Source organism: Xenopus tropicalis, chromosome 9 (assembly GCF_000004195.4).
Source record: "Xenopus tropicalis strain Nigerian chromosome 9, UCB_Xtro_10.0, whole genome shotgun sequence".
Classification (NCBI taxonomy): domain Eukaryota; kingdom Metazoa; phylum Chordata; class Amphibia; order Anura; family Pipidae; genus Xenopus; species Xenopus tropicalis.
In genome coordinates, this window is record NC_030685.2 from 24,427,740 (window position 1) to 24,450,132 (window position 22,393).

The following is a 22,393-nucleotide window of genomic DNA, read 5'->3' on the forward strand; positions in this document are numbered from 1 at the left end:
AACGTAAGCGTGGGGATAGTGGTCGAGCATGCGGGGATTGATTGTTGAAGCCTGACAGGGGTTAGGGACAGTAACGGACAGGGAGAGTAATCGAATACCCATTGAATTCAGAGTCGTGCTGAGGTAAATAATTTCCCCTGAGGCATGTGGTTATGGTTTTATCTGCCGAGCACATTGATTTATGTGGGAGCTGCTTACGCTTCTCTATTGTGATACAGATACACCGGTGAATTTGATAAGTAAGAGCTGGCGCTTAATAGGTGTGTGAGCTCTTGAGACCATGTGACTTTTTTGTAGTTAGAGGGTAGTTGTAGTTGTAGTTGAACATCAACTGAAATTGCACTGTTCCACCCTGTCATATGCCATTGCTTACATCCCATAAAGCTTTTATTAGTTCTTCCATTGTACATTTATCTTGGTTTTGCTACCAAGTTACTCCTCTAATAGGGACCCTGCATATAACAACTTGGTATTGAAGCAAGAGGCAGAAAACCCATGCTTCCTGTGAAAGAGTAAGTTTGGGCAATGTAATTATAAATATTTCAACTATATCAGTGGTAATTTGTTAATAAGGTGTTCTTATTCCTTGACATGCATTTTCAGGCATATTATCGTATGACGTAAATACAACTACAACTGCACTCGGCCCTGTGGGAAATGGCTGAGGAGCCTTTAATAAATCCCTGCAAAAGACGAAACTGTACAACCGAGGATGAAAGGGAACCTAAAAAGAAGAGAGTGGACTCTGAACACCAAAGCATTAATGGCTCGACCATATGCAAACTCAAGGTACTGTAACCAACCATAATGATCTGCCTGAGAAAGTGTTTTATAGAGACAATTCATGTATCGTTAAAGGAGAAGGAAAGGTAAAAACTAAGTAAGCTTTATCAGAAAGGTCTATGTAAATACAGCCATAAGCACTCACAGAAATGCTGCACTGAGTTCCCTGTCAAAAGATGAGTTGTGTCTGTTTTCCTCTGCCAGAGACATGCAGCTTTCTGCTCTCTCCTGCTCCCCCCTCCCTCAAGAATGCTAAGAACTCACTCCCCCCCTTAGGAATGTGGATCTGAGCCAATCAGCAGCAAGCTGACTCATAGGGGCACATTTACTAACCCACGAATCCGAAAAATTCCGATTGGAAAACGAACATTTTGCGACTTTTTCAGCGCCTTTACGACTTTTCGGAAATTGTGGAAACTTTTTCGTTACCAATACGATTTGCGCGAAAAAACGCGAGTTTTTCGTAGCCATTACGACTTGCGCGAAAAAAACGCGACTTTTTCGTTGCCATTCCGAAAGTTGCGCAAAATCTGCCGATTTTTTTCGTAGCGTTAAAACTTAAAAGGCGCAAGTTTTAACGCTACGAAAAAATCGCAACATTTTGCGCAACTTTCGGAATGGCTACGAAAAAGGCGCGACTTTTCGCGCAAGTTTTAACGCTACGAAAAAATCGCCAGATTTTGCGCAACTTTCGGAATGGCAACGAAAAAGTCGCGACAATTTTCCGAAAAAATCGCAAAATACCGATCATTACGAAAAAAAACGCAATCGGGCGCGTTCGGCCCGTTCGTGGGTTAGTAAATGTGCCCCATAGTCTTACTAACTGAGCATGTTCACTTGGTCTGGGTGTCTGTGCAGGAGTGAGGCATTATGGGAACTTTCTATACACAGCTCAGCGTTTTTTCTTCCTGTTTGGCTTCTGATCATCTGAATAGGTGAAATATGGGGAAACTGAAGGGCACTATTGAGAGAACTGAAGGTATGCCTGCAGCTTGAGATTAACTCTTTACTAGCCTTTCCTTCTCCTTTAACCCTGCTTTAAAAAAAAAATAAAATCTTGTGTGCTAGTAAATGACAGCAGGGTATTTAGTAACCCTGTTTTCCCCCCTGATAACAAGTCATTTTCTCCAGCATATGGTAGATCTGGAAGTGCTGATTTAGAAGAAGCTAGGAATTGTGCACCTTGCATGTTTTGCATGTACCTGGCACTATGCACAACTGCATATGCACACCAAAGGGGCTGCTGTAAGATGCTATAGACCACAGATCTCCAACTAGTAGCGTGGACATGATGTTCACCAACCCCTTGGATGTTGCTCCCCATGGCCTCAAAGCTGGTGCTTATTTTTGCATTTCTAATTAAGAGGCAAGTTTTGAAGGCATAAAAACCACATGTGTACTGCCAAACAGAGCCTTCGTAGTCTGCCAGTCCACAGTGGGCTACCAAATGCCCAATCGCAGCCCTTATTGGTCAGCCCTTAGGAACTTTTTTCATGCTTACATTGCTGCTCAACTTTTTTTTTCATATTTAAACTTTTTTTTTTCATATTTGCCATAGACAGTCACTATTTAGTGGGTGGCTGTTTGGGCCTCTGTGTACTTCGAATTCCAGCGCCTATGGTGAATGCCCAATGTGCATGGGAAAGGTATTATACAGGGTTTCCATGCATCATTGGCTCAGCCTATCCAGTTTTGACACCGTACACAATGTATTGGGCACCTAGGGGACCATTTACTAACCATCAGATTTTTTCCCCCCGATTGGGCTTTTTAGCACTAAAAGTCGCAGAAAAAAAGTTGCTTTAGATTTACTATTTACATCCTAACGGCTAAAAATCTGACAATTTGTCATCTGTGGCAAATTTCCCTTTGCTGAAAGATCATTCTTTTGCCTCAAAACTTTAGTGATTTTGAATTTTTTACACTGTTTTTTGTGCGACAATTCGAAAAATTTGACTTTGCGGGTTGATGCTTCTTTTCCTGTGCAGGCTCTCAGTTCGAACTTTTAAAGGAGAAGGAAAGGCAAAATCTAATAAGCACACTATTAAAAAGTACTACTATTGCTGTGTAGAATCGCTATATTCCTGGCTTGCCTAATGTAAGCTTTACAGAGATACACATACTAGAACTTACATGCTTGTTTCAGTGAACGGCGCCGCCATGTTGTCCAGCGTGTCTGTATGGGCTGAAAAGCACAAGCCGGCTCCCTGCTCCTGTTAGAAAGTTTCTGCAGCTCCACAAACCCCCCCCAAGCTCCACAAACCCCCACTCCTGCCACAAACAATCTTCCTCGCAGCATCAGCCCGCCCCCCCCTTTCCCCCTCCTGCTTGTGAGAGAACTCGGCAACGCTGCGTCGCCATGGCAACCGGACGCTTCTGCTCTCTGCCCATGCGCTGCCTGTAGAAACGAGTCCTCAAGTCCTGGAAAAAGCGAGACATTCTGGGAATCTTCTCTACACTGCTCAGCGTTTTTTTTCTCTGTTTGGCTTCTGATCTTCTGAACGGGTGAAGTATGGGGAGACTTAAGGGCACTATTGAGACAACTGAAGGTATGCCTGCAGCTTGGGATTAACTCTTTATTAGCCTTTCCTTCTCCTTTAAGTAAATATCAGACATTCATGGAAATGAGGTTAGTCAATTTTTAAAAAATAATAGTAAATCTGCCCCTTGTGTACAACAAAGCACAGCCTTCTTTATAGTGCCTCAATATTATAAAAGCATTTTTATACTGTGCTGGGGATGCCCAGCCCAAGACTCCCTTGCCACCTACTGTCACACCATAGTTCAGAAAGTTTACCATAGTTTACCAGAAACTGTTATGTCAGGAAAAGAACTGTTTGCGTAGTCAGCCATAGCAGCCTTCAGCTTCATTATTGTGTTGTTAAGTGGGAAGGCTATATCAGGTGGAACATTTTATAGAAGGATAGAAACACATTTTTATTTCACTTTGATACAGAAGTCGCCCAGACTTTCCACAGCATTGTTTCGGGATAACTGTGCCATCCAGCACCAACAAATCCACAAGCTTCTTAAATATGCCTGTCTAGGAAAAGGTTCCCGTTCAGCCCAGCCAAGGTAAGCTCATTTCAGTTAGTTTGCCAATGCTCCTTATCCAGCTGAGCTTACTGAGTATATAGCACAGCAGATATTCCATGCCCTACTATACATTTTACTGCTGTGGCATCTACTAAAATAACTTGGTTCATCTGTCATACCACTTTTCTCCGGTATAATGCTAGGTTTGCAACCGCTAGGATTTTTCCTCCATGGAGAAATATGACTGTAACTAAAATGGGGAATGCCATGTCTGGGCTCTTTCACCTTCACAGAATATACAGTGGAGGAAATAATTATTTGACCCCTCACTGATTTTGTAAGTTTGTCCAATGACAAAGAAATGAAAAGTCTCAGAACAGTATCATTTCAATGGTAGGTTTATTTTAACAGTGGCAGATAGCACATCAAAAGGAAAATCGAAAAAATAACTTTAAATAAAAGATAGCAACTGATTTGCATTTCATTGAGTGAAATAAGTTTTTGAACCCTCTAACAAAAAAAGACTTAATACTTAGTGGAAAAACCCTTGTTTGCAAGCACAGAGGTCAAACGTTTCTTGTAATTGATGACCAAGTTTGCGCACATTTTAGGAGGAATGTTGGTCCACTCCTCTTTGCAGATCATCTCTAAATCCCTAAGGTTTCGAGGCTGTCTCTGTGCAACTCTGAGCTTGAGCTCCCTCCATAGGTTTTCTATTGGATTAAGGTCCGGAGACTGACTAGGCCACTCCATGACCTTAATGTGCTTCTTCTTGAGCCACTCCTTTGTTGCCTTTGCTATATGTTTTGGGTCATTGTCGTGCTGGAACACCCATCCACGACCCATTTTCAGTTTCCTGGCAGAGGGAAGGAGGTTGTCGTTCAGGATTTCACGATACATGGCTCCGTCCATTTTCCCGTTAATGCGAATAAGTTGTCCTGTGCCCTTAGCAGAAAAACTCCCCCAAAGCAAAATGTTTCCACCCCCATGCTTGACGGTGGGGACGGTGTTTTGGGGGTCATAGGCAGCATTTTTCTTCCTCCAAACACAGCGAGTTGAGTTAATGCCAAAGAGCTCTATTTTGGTCTCATCAGACCACAGCACCTTCTCCCAGTCACTCACAGAATCATCCAGGTGTTCATTGGCAAACTTCAGACGGGCCTGCACATGTGCCTTCTTGAGCAGGGGGACCTTGCGAGCCCTGCAGGATTTTAATCCATTGCGGTGTAATGTGTTTCCAATGGTTTTCTTGGTGACTGTGGTCCCTGCTAATTTGAGGTCATTAACTAACTCCTCCCGTGTAGTTCTAGGATGCTTTTTCACCTTTCTCAGAATCATTGACACCCCACGAGGTGAGATCTTGCGTGGAGCCCCAGAGCGAGGTCGATTGATGGTCATTTTGTGCTCCTTCCATTTTCGAACAATCGCACCAACAGTTGTCACCTTCTCTCCCAGCTTCTTGCTAATGGTTTTGTAGCCCATTCCAGCCTTGTGCAGGTCTACAATTTTGTCTCTGACATCCTAGAACAGCTCTTTGGTCTTTCCCATGTTGGAGAGTTTGGAGTCTGCTTGATTGATTGATTCTGTGGACAGGTGTCTTTTATACAGGTGACTAGTTAAGACAGGTGTCCTTAATGAGGTTGACTAATTGAGTAGAAGTGTCTAACCACCCTGTGGGAGCCAGAACTCTTAATGGTTGGTAGGGGTTCAAAAACTTATTTCACTCAATGAAATGCAAATCAGTTGCTATCTTTTATTTAAAGTTATTTTTTCGATTTTCCTTTTGATGTGCTATCTGCCACTGTTAAAATAAACCTACCATTGAAATGATACTGTTCTGAGACTTTTCATTTCTTTGTCATTGGACAAACTTACAAAATCAGTGAGGGGTCAAATAATTATTTCCTCCACTGTATAGACCTAATTGTTATAGTGTATAATAGCTGCACAGCTGTGGATCTAAGTTCTTGGTTCTTTGATGCAAGGCATTGTAGGAAATGGAGTCTTGACTAGAGGAGAGCTGTCTTTTTGTACATTGTTTTAATGGTATATGTACTCAGAACCAACAGTGTTTAGCATAACATTTGCTCACAATGAAAAATTTTATATTTGGCTTTACAACAGTACAAGTTTTCCTTCTTGAAGAGGACAGGGCACTGTCAGACAACTTTCAAATGTATATCGATAACATATTTTATCTATAGCGAGATCTGCTAATTTGGCAAACAAGTATAGATCTTTGACTAATTTGGACCAGATCAGACCAATCCTATCATTTGGCCCTTGTGCAATATTTGGTTCATAATGGAGGCCTATGCAGGTCTGTCAGGAGTGGATTGCATCAACAGCTCATGTGGTTGTCAGCCTGGGATTTTTTTTAATTCGCCCAATAGATATCTAGCCAAATTTATGGACAAATATATGTTAGGGAATACATGGGCCAATAATCTGTACACTAGGTCTGGACAGTTGATTCATGTTTTTTTTTATTGCAGCTGGTGCCACATTCAACATCAGAAACGCCTTCAAAGTGTTGTTATTATTGTACTGCAGGATCTCGCTCAGCTCCATTTTTATCAGTTTTACTTGCACTTTCCCTATCTTAGGAAGCTGTTTAAACACGTGAGTACAAAAATCTCCTACATCCTGTTTGGGCTCTTCAAGAAATACTGGCAGTCACATCAACGAGGAAAGGGCTTGTCACCCTTTCCCTGATGGTGATTCTATCTAGCCATAAAATGTTGCAAGGTACAGAGCTATTTTCCTTTACTTTTTATATTTTTCACATAGAGATTCAGCATGCCTCCTCCTCCTTCTGATTTTATTGCTGCTTTGATTGGCGCAGAAAAGAATGGCACATCTGACATAAAGAAACAAGAGTTCAGATCTCTTCAAGCCAACTTCAGCCTAAAAGGTAATGTATTGTAATGACAATGCATTCTTGTCTCTCTTTATCATAACGGTTATTGTCTGAGCCATCATTCTCCATCACATGTATTAATATTCTGAAATCCAGATAAAATCCTTTTACCAAGGGCAATGACACGGTGCTCTTTTAGGCAGGGCCCTCTTCACCTCTTGTATTGGTTATTGGTTGCTTGATATGTAATTCTGTATGTTCAGTTTATAAACCCACTTATTGTACAGCGCTGCGGAATATGTTGGTGCTTTTTAAATACATGTTAATAATATTTATAATGTTTACAGAACTGGAATGATTATTATTCTTTAATAAAGACTCACCACTGAACTTATTATCTTTATGTCGCTTAGATCCTGCTGAAACAGCTTGCTTATCTGGTGAAATCGGAGAGACTTTTAAACATGACCCCATCGTACTGAAATATGGAACTGAGCAGCTAGGCCTGACCAGGTATCTGCTTTCTCAGGAGGAGATGAGGAAAAATAAGTATCCTTTAGTAGGTCAGTCTTTGTATCCTAACTTCCAGAAATCCTCCACTAAGGGTAATGGCGCACAAAGTATTTTTTTGCCCAGGCAAAGTCTCTTTTTAGGTGGATGGCAAGATAACCAATAATATCTTTGCACTGAAACAATGATGCAGAGATTTCAGTTCTAGGCCATGAACAAATATTTGTGTGTGCTATGTCAACTGTCTTAAAGGCAGGCAGTCTCTTGCAGGAGACAAAACACTCTGTGCGCCATTACCCTAAAGCCATTTTTATTTTGAGGTTAAGCAGATGCATTGTATAACAAGTTAAATGTATCCCTTTAGTGTTTGACCCATTTTCCATGATTCCTAAAATATGATGAGTAGACCTTCTCTAGAAGTGTGGATCCTTTATTTAACAGCTTACCATCGCATTTTGGTGCTTAATAAACAGGAATACTATGAATTTTCTCCAAATTTAAAAACCAACAATTTATTTCATATTTTCAGTTTGTAGAACACCACAGAATTCAAACCCTGTTTCTATAAGAATATACTAATATACATTGTGTAAATTACTGTGGTGGAAAGTAACAGGGTGCAGTGTTTGCTACAGAGTAACCCCTAGAAACCAGTTATGAGAAGGCACTTACAGGTCAGCTGTTAGAAAGTGAACATATGGATCTTAGATATGAGCAAACTTTGCCCTTATTCTTTCACTGTCCAACATTCTTTCTGTTTAAATTTATTATTGTGCTATTTGGTATAAAGGCTTGCTTCAAATATCTGTAGCAGGCTGACCTTTTTCGCAACTGTATCCTTCTAGGCTCTCCCGATTCAATAGATTATGTGAACTCTGGCTGCTCAAGGGAGATAACCGATGACAGCCCTCTGTTTGGATTAGACTGTGAAATGGTGAGTTATTGGAGCTTTTTAATAATTTTTTTTAAATAAAATGGCAGGTTTTTGCTAGATTATTATCAGAAGTATCATTTGTAATCTTGTGATCTCTTTATTTCAGTGCTTGACGGATAAAGGAAGTGAACTCACTCGAATCTCACTGGTAGATGCCAGTGGTTCCTGCATTATGGATGAGCTTGTCAAACCGGACAATACTATTAGGGATTATATGACCAGGTATATTTACTTATCCTTTAAATGCCACTTGACATAATATGTAAGCCTGTTATTTTTAAATCCCCTAAAATTACTCTAAACAGCTCCCGGTCTCCCTGCATGCAGATTTATTTTGTTTCTCTATTACAAGCAGCTGGACTGTAGCTCTCATCGACTTCCTTGTCCAGTGTGAATGCCCCTTTGTGCTTTCTGAGCTTCTCTTTTTGACTATGAAGACCTATGTGGTCATCATTGTTGGAGAGAAGAAGTGCTCACAAAGCAAAAGTGGGCGGAGCTTCATGGTAGACAAGGAAGTCAGTAAAAGAGCTGTAATTAAACTGACTGTAATAGAGAAACAAAATAAATCTGGATGCAGAGAAAAAGGTATGTTATTCTTGGGGCTGTAAAGAGTAATTTCAGAGATTTATAAGAGGTTTACTTTAAATGACCGCATTTCCTCTTGCCAAACCAAGCTGTTTAACATAATCAAATAAAAATACTACAGTTAAATAATGTTGCACCCAGAATTTTTTTAAAGTCATCTGGAGGAAGCAGTGAACATTATTTTACACTGGCCCTGACTGGCAAAGATTATTTCTTACACTGGCACCAATTAGGTGCAGTCATAGCGAAAAGCATCTACAGATGAACTCCTTTGCCTGCCAATACTGTCAGATCTAGGGAAACAACTGCTTTGGTGGTATCATTTCTTCCACCTCCTGGAAAAGGCATATTCTACCATTACATTTAAGGTTTTTCGGGGAATGTATACAGCTGAGTATATGTTTGCATGGCACTGACAGACATTATTTGCTCTTATGGTTGTTGAATGTGAATAATCATGTCTTTTTGATACAAATTCAGAAAATGTGCATAGTTGCTGAGGGCCTAGTAAATCAAGGTGCTTACCAACCCCTACTAGAATCAGATAATACCTACACTGCTACCATTTTGGCCACCAGGAGTTTGTCTGAAAGTGACCTGCGGTGCAGAAGGGGCTATGACCTCAGACCTTGGTGGGCTTTAAGCTGTAAATTTAAGGGCTACATGCCTACAGAATTGACTGTATTCATTGCAAAATAAAATTAAAATGTATACATAATGCTTTACTTTGTTAAATCCTTACTGTTCTGCCAAGTCAAATACAAATCCTTTTAAACTGCTAACCAACTGCGAGCAGTTTATATGAATATGGATTCTGGATGTTGTTTAAATTTGAATGTGCAAATTAGAGTTTGGATTCAGTTTAAGTGGCCTAATCTTTTGCAAGGGGACTGGTATTAAACAAATCCAAAACAGGAGTCTGTGCACCCGTAATGGATATTATCCAGCCATTTAAATTCTTTAGCCATTGTAGCAGGCTGGAATGTAGTTTGGGGATTGACCACAAATTGGCACATGCCACAGGGAAACTAAAATTCAGGAGAAAACAATATTTTGGAGAGCAAAAACAGAAATGACAGGAATCGGAAACAGGTTTATGCAAGCTGATACCTGAAAATGCATATTTTAACACTATAAATCTATATAATATGTTGATTCTGGGTTTTATGGATCATTTCATATTTTAGTCTTTCCCTCTTTAAAGGTACTCAGGAATTACAAGAAAGCTGCTGCTTCCAGTGAAAACTAAATTAAAGGACGTGCAGCAAAAGCTCAAGTCAGTTCTCCCTCCTGATGCTGTTCTAGTTGGTCACTCACTGGATAATGACTTACGGGCTTTACAGGTTAGTTGCACAATATGTTGCCTCCTATTATCTGTTTCCCCTTCTTAGGTTTAAAGTTAGATGTGTAAATTACACTGCAAATAAAGGGAACACAAAAATAAGACATCCTAGATCTGAATGAATGAAATATTCTTATTAAATACTTCGTTCTTTACATAGTTGAATGTGCTGACAACAAAATCACATAAAAATTATTAATGGAAATCAAATTTATCAACCCATGGAGGTCTGGATTTGGGGTCACCCTCAAAATTAAAGTGGAAAAAACATTACAGGCGGATCCAACTTTTATGTAATGTCCTTAAAACAAGTCAAAATGAGGCTCAGTAGTGTGTGTGGCCTCCATGTGCCTGTATGTAAAGAATGAAGTATTTAATAAGAATATTTCATTCATTCAGATCTAAGATGTCTTATTTTTGTGTTCCCTTTATTTTATTTTGAGCAGTGTAATTACCTATAATTTAGGATTATTGTATAACTGTATAAATCTATCCTACTGCAGTAACCCTTGGCAACCAATGAGAACATATTTTTTATTACTTTACAGCTGGCATAATAATGAAAGCCAATCTGTTATTGGTTGCTGCAGATCACTGCACTGGGGGGAGGGGGGTGTTGCTCTTTCCTGGTGTTAGACAATCAGTATCTCTTTAATGTAACATGATGGTGCTGACACCAGAAATGAAACCTTTTTTTTACAGCTATTATAACATTGTCTGTTTATGCTTTTTATCATTTTGTTTTGAGTATTTTCCGGATGCTTTTACATTACCTGTCTGATCCCCTATGTTCCTCTATAAGTGACCTATAGGTAACTTTTTATGTGCAGTCATGTTTTGAAAAATAGTTTTTTGGTGTCAGTATCCCTTTTAAAATCAGGGATTTTTATAAATTCTGCTAATGCACTTGGGGCCTGGAACCAGACAGCAGTGAATTTAAAACTAATTTTAGGCCCAATGATAAAATAAGGTATAGAAAAATATTGTGGTAAATGCAATAAAATGACAATTGATGTTCTTTCTTAGATGATCCATACCAGTGTTATTGATACAGCGTTGCTATTTGCAAGAGAATATGGTAGAAAATTCAGGCTCAAGTTCTTGGCTCAAGCAGTTCTGGGGTAGGTGACCTGCCACGTTTCCTTTCCTTTACTACATTGTTCTTGGGATTTCTTTTAATGCTTCCTTATATTGTTATTAGATATAGTTTCCTATGTGTTTCCTTGCTCACTAGATTTAGAAATAGGAACCCATTTTTTTTAATGTTAAACATCATTTCTTTCCTGCTTTGGTTGCTATAAAGTGTTGCCAGGTTGGCACAGAGCCTAACACACCGGATGTGCCATAGGTACTGGTAACATGAAGCCAGATCAGTGTGGAGGTTGTAGGCGCCAAGCCAAATATAACCAGTTCACAGTGGAATAAGCCAACATGCTGGTGATTGAGTCAGTGACAAGGCAGGGAATAATGTTAGCTGTCATTGCAGTTAGAAATGACTATGACATTATGTGCTGGGGGGCAGTGCCATTATTTTCAGGAATCCACTGTGCATTAATATCCCTGTGCTATAATATAAGTCTGCCAGTGTATGCCTGTTGCTACCTTGTCATTACATATAAGTATATGGGTACCATGTAAGTCACTGTGAAGAATAATGGCAGCTGCCACAAATTGATGTAGAAATGACTGTAGTAACCCATCTGATTAAACACTGCGTGTGGGTTGAACTGCATTAAATCTGTAACTGTTTTTCTTTTTCACGTGAATTGTTTCCCAGGAGGGAGATTCAGACTGACGATGTGATGGGTCACTGTCCGGCTGAAGATGCAAGAGCTGCATTAAACTTGGCTCAGTATTTTATCCAGCATGGGCCTAAAAAGGTGCGTGTTTCTGTTTTATAATTGAAACCCCTATTCTGGTATTCTCCTACATCCCATATAACACTGTCCTGCGTGAAAGCATTTGCAATAGAACAGGGTATAGCGGCCTGTCCCTCTTTATTTTTCTGTAAGCTGAGGGGGCAAGTTCCCACAGTCAGGCACTTACACAGTCATGATGATATACTAACTCCATCAGCTATGGAATTACAGTGATGGGAATAGGACCTGGGACACGGGCCCCTGATCCAATGTGAAAATTAAACCTGCCTGATCGACACCTGCCCTTTTTTTGCCCAGATATTTGTCAGGTAGGGCTGTTGGGGGGCCCCATAAAGGGGCAAATAAGCTGGCAAATTGGTCTACAGGACCCGAATCAGCAGCTTAAATGTGCCAGTGTATGGCCCCCTTTAGACCTTCAGATTTGGCTGCCATGGGTGCACTGGGGATTCTTTGAGCACCAGTACAATAACTGTTACCAACCACAGACCCACTATGACAAGGACAATGAGTACTTCCAAAAAGTTTTTATTTTATAGCTACAATCTGGTACCTATTAAACTTTTATATGCTATGCCTTATGAAATTTCCGCCCACCTAAAATTAGAGTCTATTGATTGGTTATGCCAGCAGCACAGTGAACAAAGTTTTGGCAACTGGTTGAAGGGCTGAATACATATGCATGGAGCTGGTATGGATAACATTTTACCAATCATCTTGTTATCCTTTAAGATACAGGATAACATATAAAAACCACATCCATAATAAAACACAAATTGATTTTCAGGCTCACCATTTGGGAATATTGAGGACAGTACTGTCCAGCTTATTACATGCAGTGGACCGATTATTTTTCATGTGACATGTTGAAGGGCCAGATTCAGTAAAAAGGGGAATTCCAGCTTTAAAGAGCCCCACACAGCATAGAAACCCCTAATATTCCTATCACTGTAATCTGCTCCTTCAAAAAGTATGAATAAATACAATTTTTATATGCTAAAATCCAGCTTCTAAGCAGTTCTTCTTTTTCTGCATCAGGGGAGGAGGAACTAAAACATTGATGTTACAAAATGTAACAACTTTTCCACAGCTTACAGACAGCATGCAGGAACTACATAACCCACAATGCATTGCATTGTCATGTTCCCTTCCTTATTGACGTCACATGTGCAGGGGATTGTGGGATTGGGAGGATGCAGGCTGAAGGCAGGCTGAGTACAGCCGGCTACTGCTACATTTTATTTGAGTCTCAAAGTAGTCAGCCAGATCAGCAGGAGAACAGGGGGCAGGGCTTAGGGAACTGTTCCAAACCATATTATTACATTAAATATCATGAAAAGGTTGCATATATTTTAATTGATGGATATTGCAAAGTTGCTTGAAAATGTTTACTTTTCAAAAAGTTGTGTTTGGATGGAGTTCCCCTTTAAAATGGCGATGTCATACTGTGTCATACCGGGCCATAGAATTCCTTTAGTGGGCCACACCCAGTCTGCGGGCTTCTAGTTGGACAGCCCTGATGTTGGACATTAAATCATCAGTTAACCAACACCAGACAACTAGGAGTTATTGACACAAAGCTTACATTTTTATGCCTGTGTCTCATTCCTGCTAGTTTGTCCTTATAAGTATCAGTTGGGTTACAAACGAACTACATCTGTGCTGTAAAATTATATTTAGCATGGAATTTGTTGCCACTGGCCTCGCAAAGTGACTCATAACCAGATCTGCATTCTCACGCTCTGCTAGGTTGCGCAACTCTATCTGCACGCCGTCTTTAGACGCATAAACAGCCCAAACGGAACTCTGCCAGCTCAGGAGGAGACTTTGCCAACCAAACAGAATGGGTTCCTCTTCCCATCGGTCGCAACCCCAATCAAACAACGCTCAGAAGAGCCTCACAGGTTTCATTTGTATTTATTAAGCCTGTTAAAGGGAAAGTATACCTTATTTATAAAAATAATTTTGTGTAACATATAAGCACAGGAAATGCCAATGTGAGATAAATCACCAAAGACTCAAACGCTATGAATAGTGTTCACATACCCACATCATTGTGAAAATGGAGGTCTGTGACCATTTTGTATTTGAATGCTTTTCTGTCTCTTAATATTTCCATTATAATGTGAGTTTAATCAATCATTTTATTATACAGGTAGGCAAAGTTTAATTTTGTTTTATTAAAATAACATACACCATCAGTTGCAATAGGCTTGGCAATTTGTAGAGGTGGGGAAGTGAGTTGCCCCACAACTGGAGGTGCGGCGAAATACAATCATTTTTAATGGTTTCTTCAGTGGTTATGAAGTACCATTGCTCTTAGAGAACTGAGAGTTTTAGTTCCCATGGAATTGCATTTGACTTTCCCAGATTCAGTTTATTCTTTCCCTTTTCTGAAATTTAATTTCACAATTCCTTAAGCAATTGTGTTGGCTCAGCTCATTATTGGCCAATGCCTTACTGGGAATAAGTTGGGTCAGTGCCTTATTGGCAGTAGTTTGGGTCAGAGCCTTATTGAGAGTAGGTTGGGTCAGAGCCTTATTGAGAGTAGGTTGGGTCAGTGCCTTATTGAGAGTAGGTTGGGTCAGAGCCTTGTTAGCTGGAGGTATCATTTAAGTAAGTGATGTCTTTTCTTACATCTCAGTCTGTTGGAATCGCTGAACTCTTATGGAAGGAAGATCATTTACATGGGCAGAATCAATGGCATGAAAGATTCAGTTTCTTCAAAACTACTGGAGAATATCAGGTGTTCATCCGAGGAAGAGGTGCGTCAGCAAATGTAGTATTTTTTTTACCTGTAGTCTAAATGAGCATACCCCATCTTAAATATTATATTTTTCAATTGGTTCCATTACCATTAATTCTGCACAGTGGTGTAAAAGGGCATATGGTTTTAAAAATGAGCATTAAAAATAAAACTAAGAATAGACCCGATTCTAAGATTATGCAGAACCTCTGTAACTAAAGCTCCCTATAATACAACAATCTTTTCTTTGTGTTGGGTTTTCTCCAGGTTCTGAAAAATGCCTGCAGTTTGCCCCAACTGGCCTCCATCGGCATTGTTACATTTTCCACCAACAATGGTTACAGCAGAGGCCCAAATGAGATGCACAAAAGGGTAATTTTGATTTTATCAACTCTACAGGAACACTGTCACTCACAACAGGGGTCACATTGTTGCATGATACTGGCACGAGAGCCCTTGAGTCATGTAGCCAATAGGAGTTGCTGAGGCATAACCTGCCAATGAGGAGTTATACCTGTCTCACTAGCCCTGTATGATGAAGGGTTATATGTGTTTGTTTGAAGAATTAATTCTTTAAATGTTTGTTTTTGTAATGCATGCTCACCTACACATCAGGTATTGAAATAATTTCAAAGGGTGTGTTAGTAGACTGCTGTTGGTTAAAGGATAAGTAAACCTTTAATAATAAGTGAATGTAAAATTGATGAGAGTGCTATTCTAAGCTCCTTGGGGCAGGGACCTAATCCAAACTGTGTACTCAAAGCTCTTACCTCTTAAGCATTGATGTATCTATTATTACTGTATAACTTCATATAACTTTACCCCTGTTTTTGTTCACACCTTGTTAAAGCACTGTCTACAATTATAAATATAAAATAAATATATAAATACATTTTTGTTACTGCATCACCTGCTGGTTCGTTTCTGACCATGAAGCAGTCTATGAACTTGTCAGGAGAGAGTAAAGGGGCTGATCTGTTGTTTCTCTGGTTAGGAAAAACATTAGAAACCTCAGATAACTTTTCTTACATTTTTTTTTAACCAGAAGAACATCCGACCAGCCCTCTTTCTTTCTCGTGACAACATCCTCGACAACATCATGGTCGGAAACTGACCAGCAGGTGGCGCTGTTTGTAACAAGCCTTGTTCATATTAACAGTACATATTTCCCTTTATATCTTAGAATCTTAAAAAAATAATGAATGCAAATTTCAAAAGTGCTCAATTTTACATTCACTTATTTTAAAGGTTTACTTATCCTTTAAGGGCAAATTGGGAACTGGTGCAGATTGCTAACATTACCACAACAGGAAATAGATTTTGACCATCTGCTAATAAAGGGTGGCCCAGGAATGCATTTCCCAGTGCCTATAAAAGCGGTCACACTTATCACAGGAGTGCCGGGTAATAGCTGTCACCGCTCTAACTTTCTTTTTCCTGTTTCCGTGTGTTCACTGAAATTCTGCTGTTTCCACTGAAGTTGAGAAGTAAGTTTTCGGACATGATGACTGTTTTTGCTGGACCATTTGAGAAGTCTTTTTGCTTACAATCTGTAAGGAGGGTGTTCCGGACCTGCGGCCCAATCAAGTCATTAAAAGTCTTGTCCCAGACGTACCAGGTGAGCTACAAGTAAAGATGAAGAACTGATTTCTGATTGTCCAGCTAATATGATATAATGTGAGGCTATATGGGTAAGGATATGCACAGATCATCATGGAGAGGGGAATTTTACTCTTATATTTTTGCTTTGCTTGGCTACATGCTGGCTAGCCCTGGCCACTTCAGACTGGTTTACACCTGGGTGCACAGACAGCAAAGGGGATCAAGAGATTAAATAAAATTTACCTAAAATCATTTATTTGTTCCAAATTCTTTTCGGTTACACATTTCTACATTTTGTTCTTAACTGGGCACAGCAAAAATCTTAACAAACAGGTCTAAGTAAATTAAAGACAATTTATTCTAAAAACCTGTCCAAACAGGAAGCCACGCGCGTTTCATACCATCAGGCACAAAACCTGTAGGGCTTTCTGTTTGGATATATTTTTATAATAAAACTTCATTTTATGTACTTTTTCTGTCCTTGGCTTGTTTGTAAGTTTTGTTACGTGATCTGCTCCTCTAGCTAAAGGTTTGCAGCTGGGCCCCCCAGCCCCTTGATTCCCCTAGGCAGCAAATTCAAATTAATTCTGTTCTTTTAGCAGGACCTGACTTTATTGATTTGTTCTGTTCTCCTCTGTCTTTATGACTGTGGGCCAGAATAGGTCTTTATGATTCAGCCGAGACACCAGTAACTAGCACATTCCCAGTAAGGAATGGGAAGACTGTGTGATCTCATTCTGTTCTGATGACTTGTTAGTCAGATACTGCAGCCAGACATCTCTCTCACAGAGCAGTCTGATGATCCTCAGGATTCGATATCAACCTAACATTATGGAGGGTTATGGGCTTTAGTGGTAGCTGCTAGTCTGCAGTTGTCTTGTGACTGTAAAATATATATATATACACAGGTACGGGACCCGTTATCTGGAAATCCATTATCCAGAAAGGCCATCTCCCATAGACTCTATCTTAATTTCATGTGTGTGTATATATAATATAATATGTATAGCTCCTTTTACTTTAAAGTTAGACACTTTCAGGCTAAATATTAGTGTTAATATGAGACCAATATGTTCCTATAATGACCCCCCCCCCCCCCCCACCATCATGGCCAGCATCTCTAAGAACAGCAGGGAGGGCAGTTCCATCTATCATGCTGAGCTGGGGATATAGAAGTACTTCTATAGGCTGGAGTACAAGTAGAGAGCATATTCTATCATATTGAAGGTTTATGTTGCCCCCAGCCCAGCTTGAGAGACGGAACCAACACTCAGCGCTCAAGGGCCTTAAGCAAAATCTCAGTATTGAAATATTAATCCTATTAATTTCCTGGTATTAATTCTATAAATGTATCAGTGTCACTTTCATTGGGACCATTCTAGCAACATTGTACAGGTATGAGACTAATATTCTATGCATTGCCCCCTAGCCATATATCAGTGTGGAGTACATCATACTGGAAGCTGCTCAGCTTGCTGTGGAAACCTTGGATGGTGCACACATTGATGGCCATTGTATCAAGGCAAGTGAACTTAGTTACTAACAGATAAGAAAGAATGATGGGAGTTGCAGTTTAAAGTAGTAGGTGGGCTGAATTTGTGCAATCACTGGGGGGTGCCAAATGTTAGGTACCTCCCCCCAACCCCCCCAGTGATTGTAATTACTTACCTGATACCCTGGGCTAGTGCTCCTGTTAGCAGAAAACTGCACTGGCCTGGGGTACCTGCAAGCAAGGGTGGCAACAGTTTGGCATCTCCCAGTGGTTAGACCCTTTCCTTCTTTTAAATTCATTTTTAGCAAAACCTTCTATATGTTCATCTAAAGCAAATATACTGACCTCCATCACCATTTCCAAGTATTTCCTTTAAATATTATATCACCCACACCGGTAAGTTTCAGGCTGACCTGCTAATCTCTACAGTGATTAGCACAGCTTGACTGCCATTACAGAAAACAGGCCTTTCCTTGTTTGCTAGATATGAAAAGTTCATTAGCCTGATCCTGGGTTTCGTTTTTTAATTATCCAGTCACTAAGCTTTTTGTTCAGTAACTCTCCAGTTTGGTATTTTCAGCAGCTATCTGGTTGCTAGGGTTATATTTAACCTAGTAACCAGGCAGTGGTTTGAATGAGAAACTGGAATATGAATGGTAGTGGGTCTAAATAGGAAGATAAGTATAAAAAAAAAAAGTACTAACAATACTACAAAAAAATACAACAGTATTGTAGCCTGACAGAGCAATAGTTTTTGTCTGCTGGGGTCAGTGACCCCCATTTGAAAACTAAAAAGAGGCAGGAGATAAAGGCAAATATATTTAGAACTATAAAGAATGAAGACCAGTTGTAAAGTTTCTAGAAATAGATCATTCTATAACAAACTAAAATTTAACGTAATGGTAAACCACCCCTTCCAGTAGCTTTAGTTACTGTCCCTCTGCTGCTGCCCAATGAAACCCGCACTAGGAAGCTATAGACTGTGTTATAGGGCAGCCCCATATATTTGCAGTCATTGACTTCATGCATTATTGCTATTGGGCAGGTGCAGAGGCTGGTCACGGAGCAAACACTCGACTGCCAGCTGCTTCTGAAGGCAATGGAAGAAGATCCGGAGAACAGAGATGTTATTTATGTTTCGGGTTTTACGAAGTCCCTAACTGAGGAATTTCTCCAGCGGCGCTTTGGCCAATTCAGTGATATTAAAGCCATTTTTCTGCCCATCTGTCCTCTGAATGGGAAACCTGCAAAATACTGCTTTTTGAGTAAGTTGTTATTCAAAATATATATATTTCTCTAATGTATGATACGTATCCCTATAGTAGAGGGCATGTTGCATGGTACCAGCACTGCGTCATAGCGTTATTGAAAATAGCTCATAGTACCAAGCTGATCCAGCAACTTGTCCGGAAGCCATCTTGGAGTCAGGAACAACTTTTGGCTTCCTTTGAGGCAAATTGGAGAGGCTTCAGGTGGGGTTTTTTGTAGGGATGCACCGAATTCCCGGATTTGGTTTGGAAATTTTTTTTCCGCCGCACGCAATTTTTAAGCATTTCCGATCGAAATTAGCTTATGCTAATTAGGATTTGGTTCGGGATTCGACAGAATCCGTCAGTGTTGGACACCTTATATATAGGCAAAAAAAGGGTGAACTCGATGGACATGTGTCTTGTTTCAACCTAACTTACTATGTATTTCCTCTACTAATACTGTGCCAAGGCAGACTCAGGCATTATCTTAGAATAATAAGGATAACCCCTAATCTGAGGCTGCAATAATAACACAAACCTTTATTTTTAAGGATATTCTCCCCTCTCCCTACCCCACACAATATGGCTTAAGGGGACTGAACCATATAAAAACTGTTCATATAATATACAGAAGTTCTCATTATTAACATTATTACTACTTATTTATAAATCCGTGCCCTGCCCAAAGAGCTTATAATCTTAAAGGAGAAGAGAGGTAATTACTTTCTGTGCTTGCCTGGATAATCCTATTTCCTAGAATTCTGTAGGATATATAGATAGAAACCCATTAAGGGCTGCTCCCAATAGTGCTCAGCCTGTGTGCGCTTAGTTTGGCATTGCCAGCAACCTATTATTTCAGCAGCCAACGAGATGAGGAAATTCATTTTTCTGGCAAATATATAACCAAGCTTTTAGTTCATTCAATAAAACCTTTACAAGTTCAGGAAGTCTGTGCCACAGAGGTTGTGAAAGGTATATTTACATTTTTCATGTTTTCTATAAGAATTCCGGCAGTCCCAGAGCGCCACTGCGGCAATCGATCACATCACAGGAGAAGGTGAGCTCCGGTGTCGAAGAGCACTCACAGCCTGCCACTTCCATCAGTGGTTACAAACAGGGGAGCCATGTGCCCCTCGGGAGCAGCAGCAGCAAGTTCTTCCTGAGGTAATAAAGCCATGTGACTGCCTCGTGACCGCCCTGAATTGAACTACATGTACCGCATAGTGCTGCTGTATGCGCCGCAGTGTGCAGCCTCCCTATGGCAATGGCCGGCTTCTCATCTGCCGCTTTGTACCTTCCGCTGCTTCCTTCCCAGAATGGGACACATGGGCACTTTACCATGAGGAAGTGAGAGGGGCTATTTTCTATTTCCTATGGGCATGTCTGGTCAGCTGTATATAAAAACAACAGTTCTCGTTTATCTGCACTCTCCTGCCATAGATTCCCTTTGAGCAGGGTCCGACTGGCCCACCAGGATACTTAAAAAAAAGGAGGCAGGCCTGGGTGCGCAGTGCTGCAGTGGCAGGGTGGTCGGGCCCTTGGCTTGGATACCCTGTGGGCGCAGATTACCCCAGTCTGACACTGCCTTTGAGGGCAATGGCACACAAGTAGTTTTGCCCCAAACTTTTTATTCATGCTAAAAACCTGGCGCCAATCACCCAAAATTGCCCCAGTGAGAATTATTAAAAATTCCTACAACGGCAGTAGTCAAATGATTCTTGCCCCACAACAGCCATCTTTGTGCTATTGCCCTAGGAAAGTGCCGAGCCGTGCTGTTCCATGGGATTATCCCCTGGATCGACCAGCAATCTGTTTCTTATTTGGTACTGAATGTGGTTTTGTTTTTTCCTTTTCTGATAGGAAGATGCCCTGTGTGACATCATGGAGAGCTTGGATAGTAACGTTATGCAGGTTTATGAGAACCTTCCAGAAAACACTCTCTGCCTTGTTCTTTTCCCTGGTGCAAACAGGTAAGGAGGTGTTTCTCTTCATTTCAGCAAGAAACTGTCTGAACTTCATGTTTTCCCGTGCAGAGTGTGTCCTAATTCATTCATTCATATGGAACAAATAGTACATTTAGGGCTGGGTATATAAAGGTGCGTAAAACATCAGTGAAATACACCAGATATCACCGTTTTAGGGCCACACTGTGTAAAATGACTCTGAACTCATTTCCTTTCTCCCCCTGTCATTTGGGTCATTTTTTTGTTCAGGGGGAGAAAATGATCTCTGTATAAACAAACTCTAAACTGCAGCCTTTGAGAGAATGAGTAACTCATTCTTTACATACTTGCTCATGTATGTGCTGTTTATTTTCTGGGATAGGATTATTAGAACAGGCATCTGTGACATTCTGCAGCCTTACGGCTGGTGTACCCTACAGATAGCAGTATGTTTCATGCCTTCATCTGATTGGACCATTTCTCCTAATGTCTGTCTTGCAGTTCCTGTGGATCTGTCCCTGGCTTTGGACTGATGGGAATAAAAGCATCGTGTGGATGACTGAAATTTTAAGAGGCATTTTTTTAGTATTAAAAGTTATTTAAATGGGACCTATGCCCCTGGTTTTTAACTTGGAAGAGTAAAGTTCACCCCATTGAAAAGATTCAGCCAATCAGATCAGTGAAATGCAAATGAAGTATGAGAGACAAGCCATGAGCAGTACAGCCTCCTCCCCAGCCCCCTTATTGGCTTCCTGCCATCTTGCAGTGAGTGGGGTTGGGGCTCCCCTGCCAGAGCAGAGAGGGGAATAGCATTGCGGATGCACAGCTTGTATGGTGTGTGTTCAAATAATACAGATCATTTACTAAAATGTTTTTCTGAAAGAGCTCTTCAAATTTGGACTGTTGTCTGAAGGTGAACATCCCCCTTTAGAAACCAAAGGGGGGGGGGGCTAGTTCATCTTTTATGATTTAGAGTTTATACAACTATTTTTACTCTACTGGCAAAACCAAAACATGTCTATATAGAGTTGATGGCGTTTCCCTCTGCGTTTCAGGTTGGCCTATCCAATCAACTGCTTCAGGGCTCCGTCCCACAGTCATGGTGAATAGGGGGATCCTGAAAGTTAGTAAGGCTGCCTGCTTAGCCCCTCCCCTCCTGAGCCGGCAGCTTATTGGCCCATGTACAGTGGAGGAAATAATTATTTGACCCCTCACTGATTTTGTAAGTTTGTCCAATGACAAAGAAATGAAAAGTCTCAGAACAGTATCATTTCAATGGTAGGTTTATTTTAACAGTGGCAGATAGCACATCAAAAAGAAAATTGAAAAAATAACTTTAAATAAAAGATAGCAACTGATTTGCATTTCATTGAGTGAAATAAGTTTTTGAACCCCTACCAACCATTAAGAGTTCTGGCTCCCACAGAGTGGTT

At 40.4% G+C, this 22,393-nt stretch overlaps 1 protein-coding gene across 2 annotated transcripts; it reads left to right on the forward strand.

Moving 5' to 3' along the window:
• Positions 1-4: 4 nt before the first annotated feature.
• rexo5 (RNA exonuclease 5) lies at positions 5-21,569 on the forward strand. 2 transcript variants are annotated; one of them, XM_012970129.3, is made up of 20 exons: positions 5-123; positions 604-789; positions 3,740-3,858; positions 6,315-6,441; positions 6,610-6,733; positions 7,093-7,242; positions 8,035-8,123; positions 8,230-8,345; positions 9,913-10,051; positions 11,077-11,171; positions 11,828-11,930; positions 13,677-13,831; positions 14,572-14,692; positions 14,941-15,045; positions 16,154-16,291; positions 17,705-17,797; positions 18,813-19,032; positions 20,021-20,181; positions 20,878-20,987; positions 21,462-21,569. In XM_012970129.3, exons 2-20 carry the CDS (start codon positions 658-660, stop codon positions 21,517-21,519), a joined length of 2,355 nt encoding a protein of 784 aa, XP_012825583.2. In that variant the 5' UTR covers positions 5-123; positions 604-657; the 3' UTR covers positions 21,520-21,569.
• Positions 21,570-22,393: the final 824 nt, after the last annotated feature.

Excerpts from the sequence above, each read along its gene's own strand:
- rexo5 (XM_012970129.3), top strand. The coding sequence starts at position 658 with ATGGCTGAGGAGCCTTTAATAAATCCCTGCAAAAGACGAAACTGTACA. Across the intron at positions 6,734-7,092 it reads AGCCAACTTCAGCCTAAAAG|ATCCTGCTGAAACAGCTTGC; the intron begins GTAATGTATTGT and ends TATGTCGCTTAG. Across the intron at positions 14,693-14,940 it reads GGTGTTCATCCGAGGAAGAG|GTTCTGAAAAATGCCTGCAG; the intron begins GTGCGTCAGCAA and ends GGTTTTCTCCAG.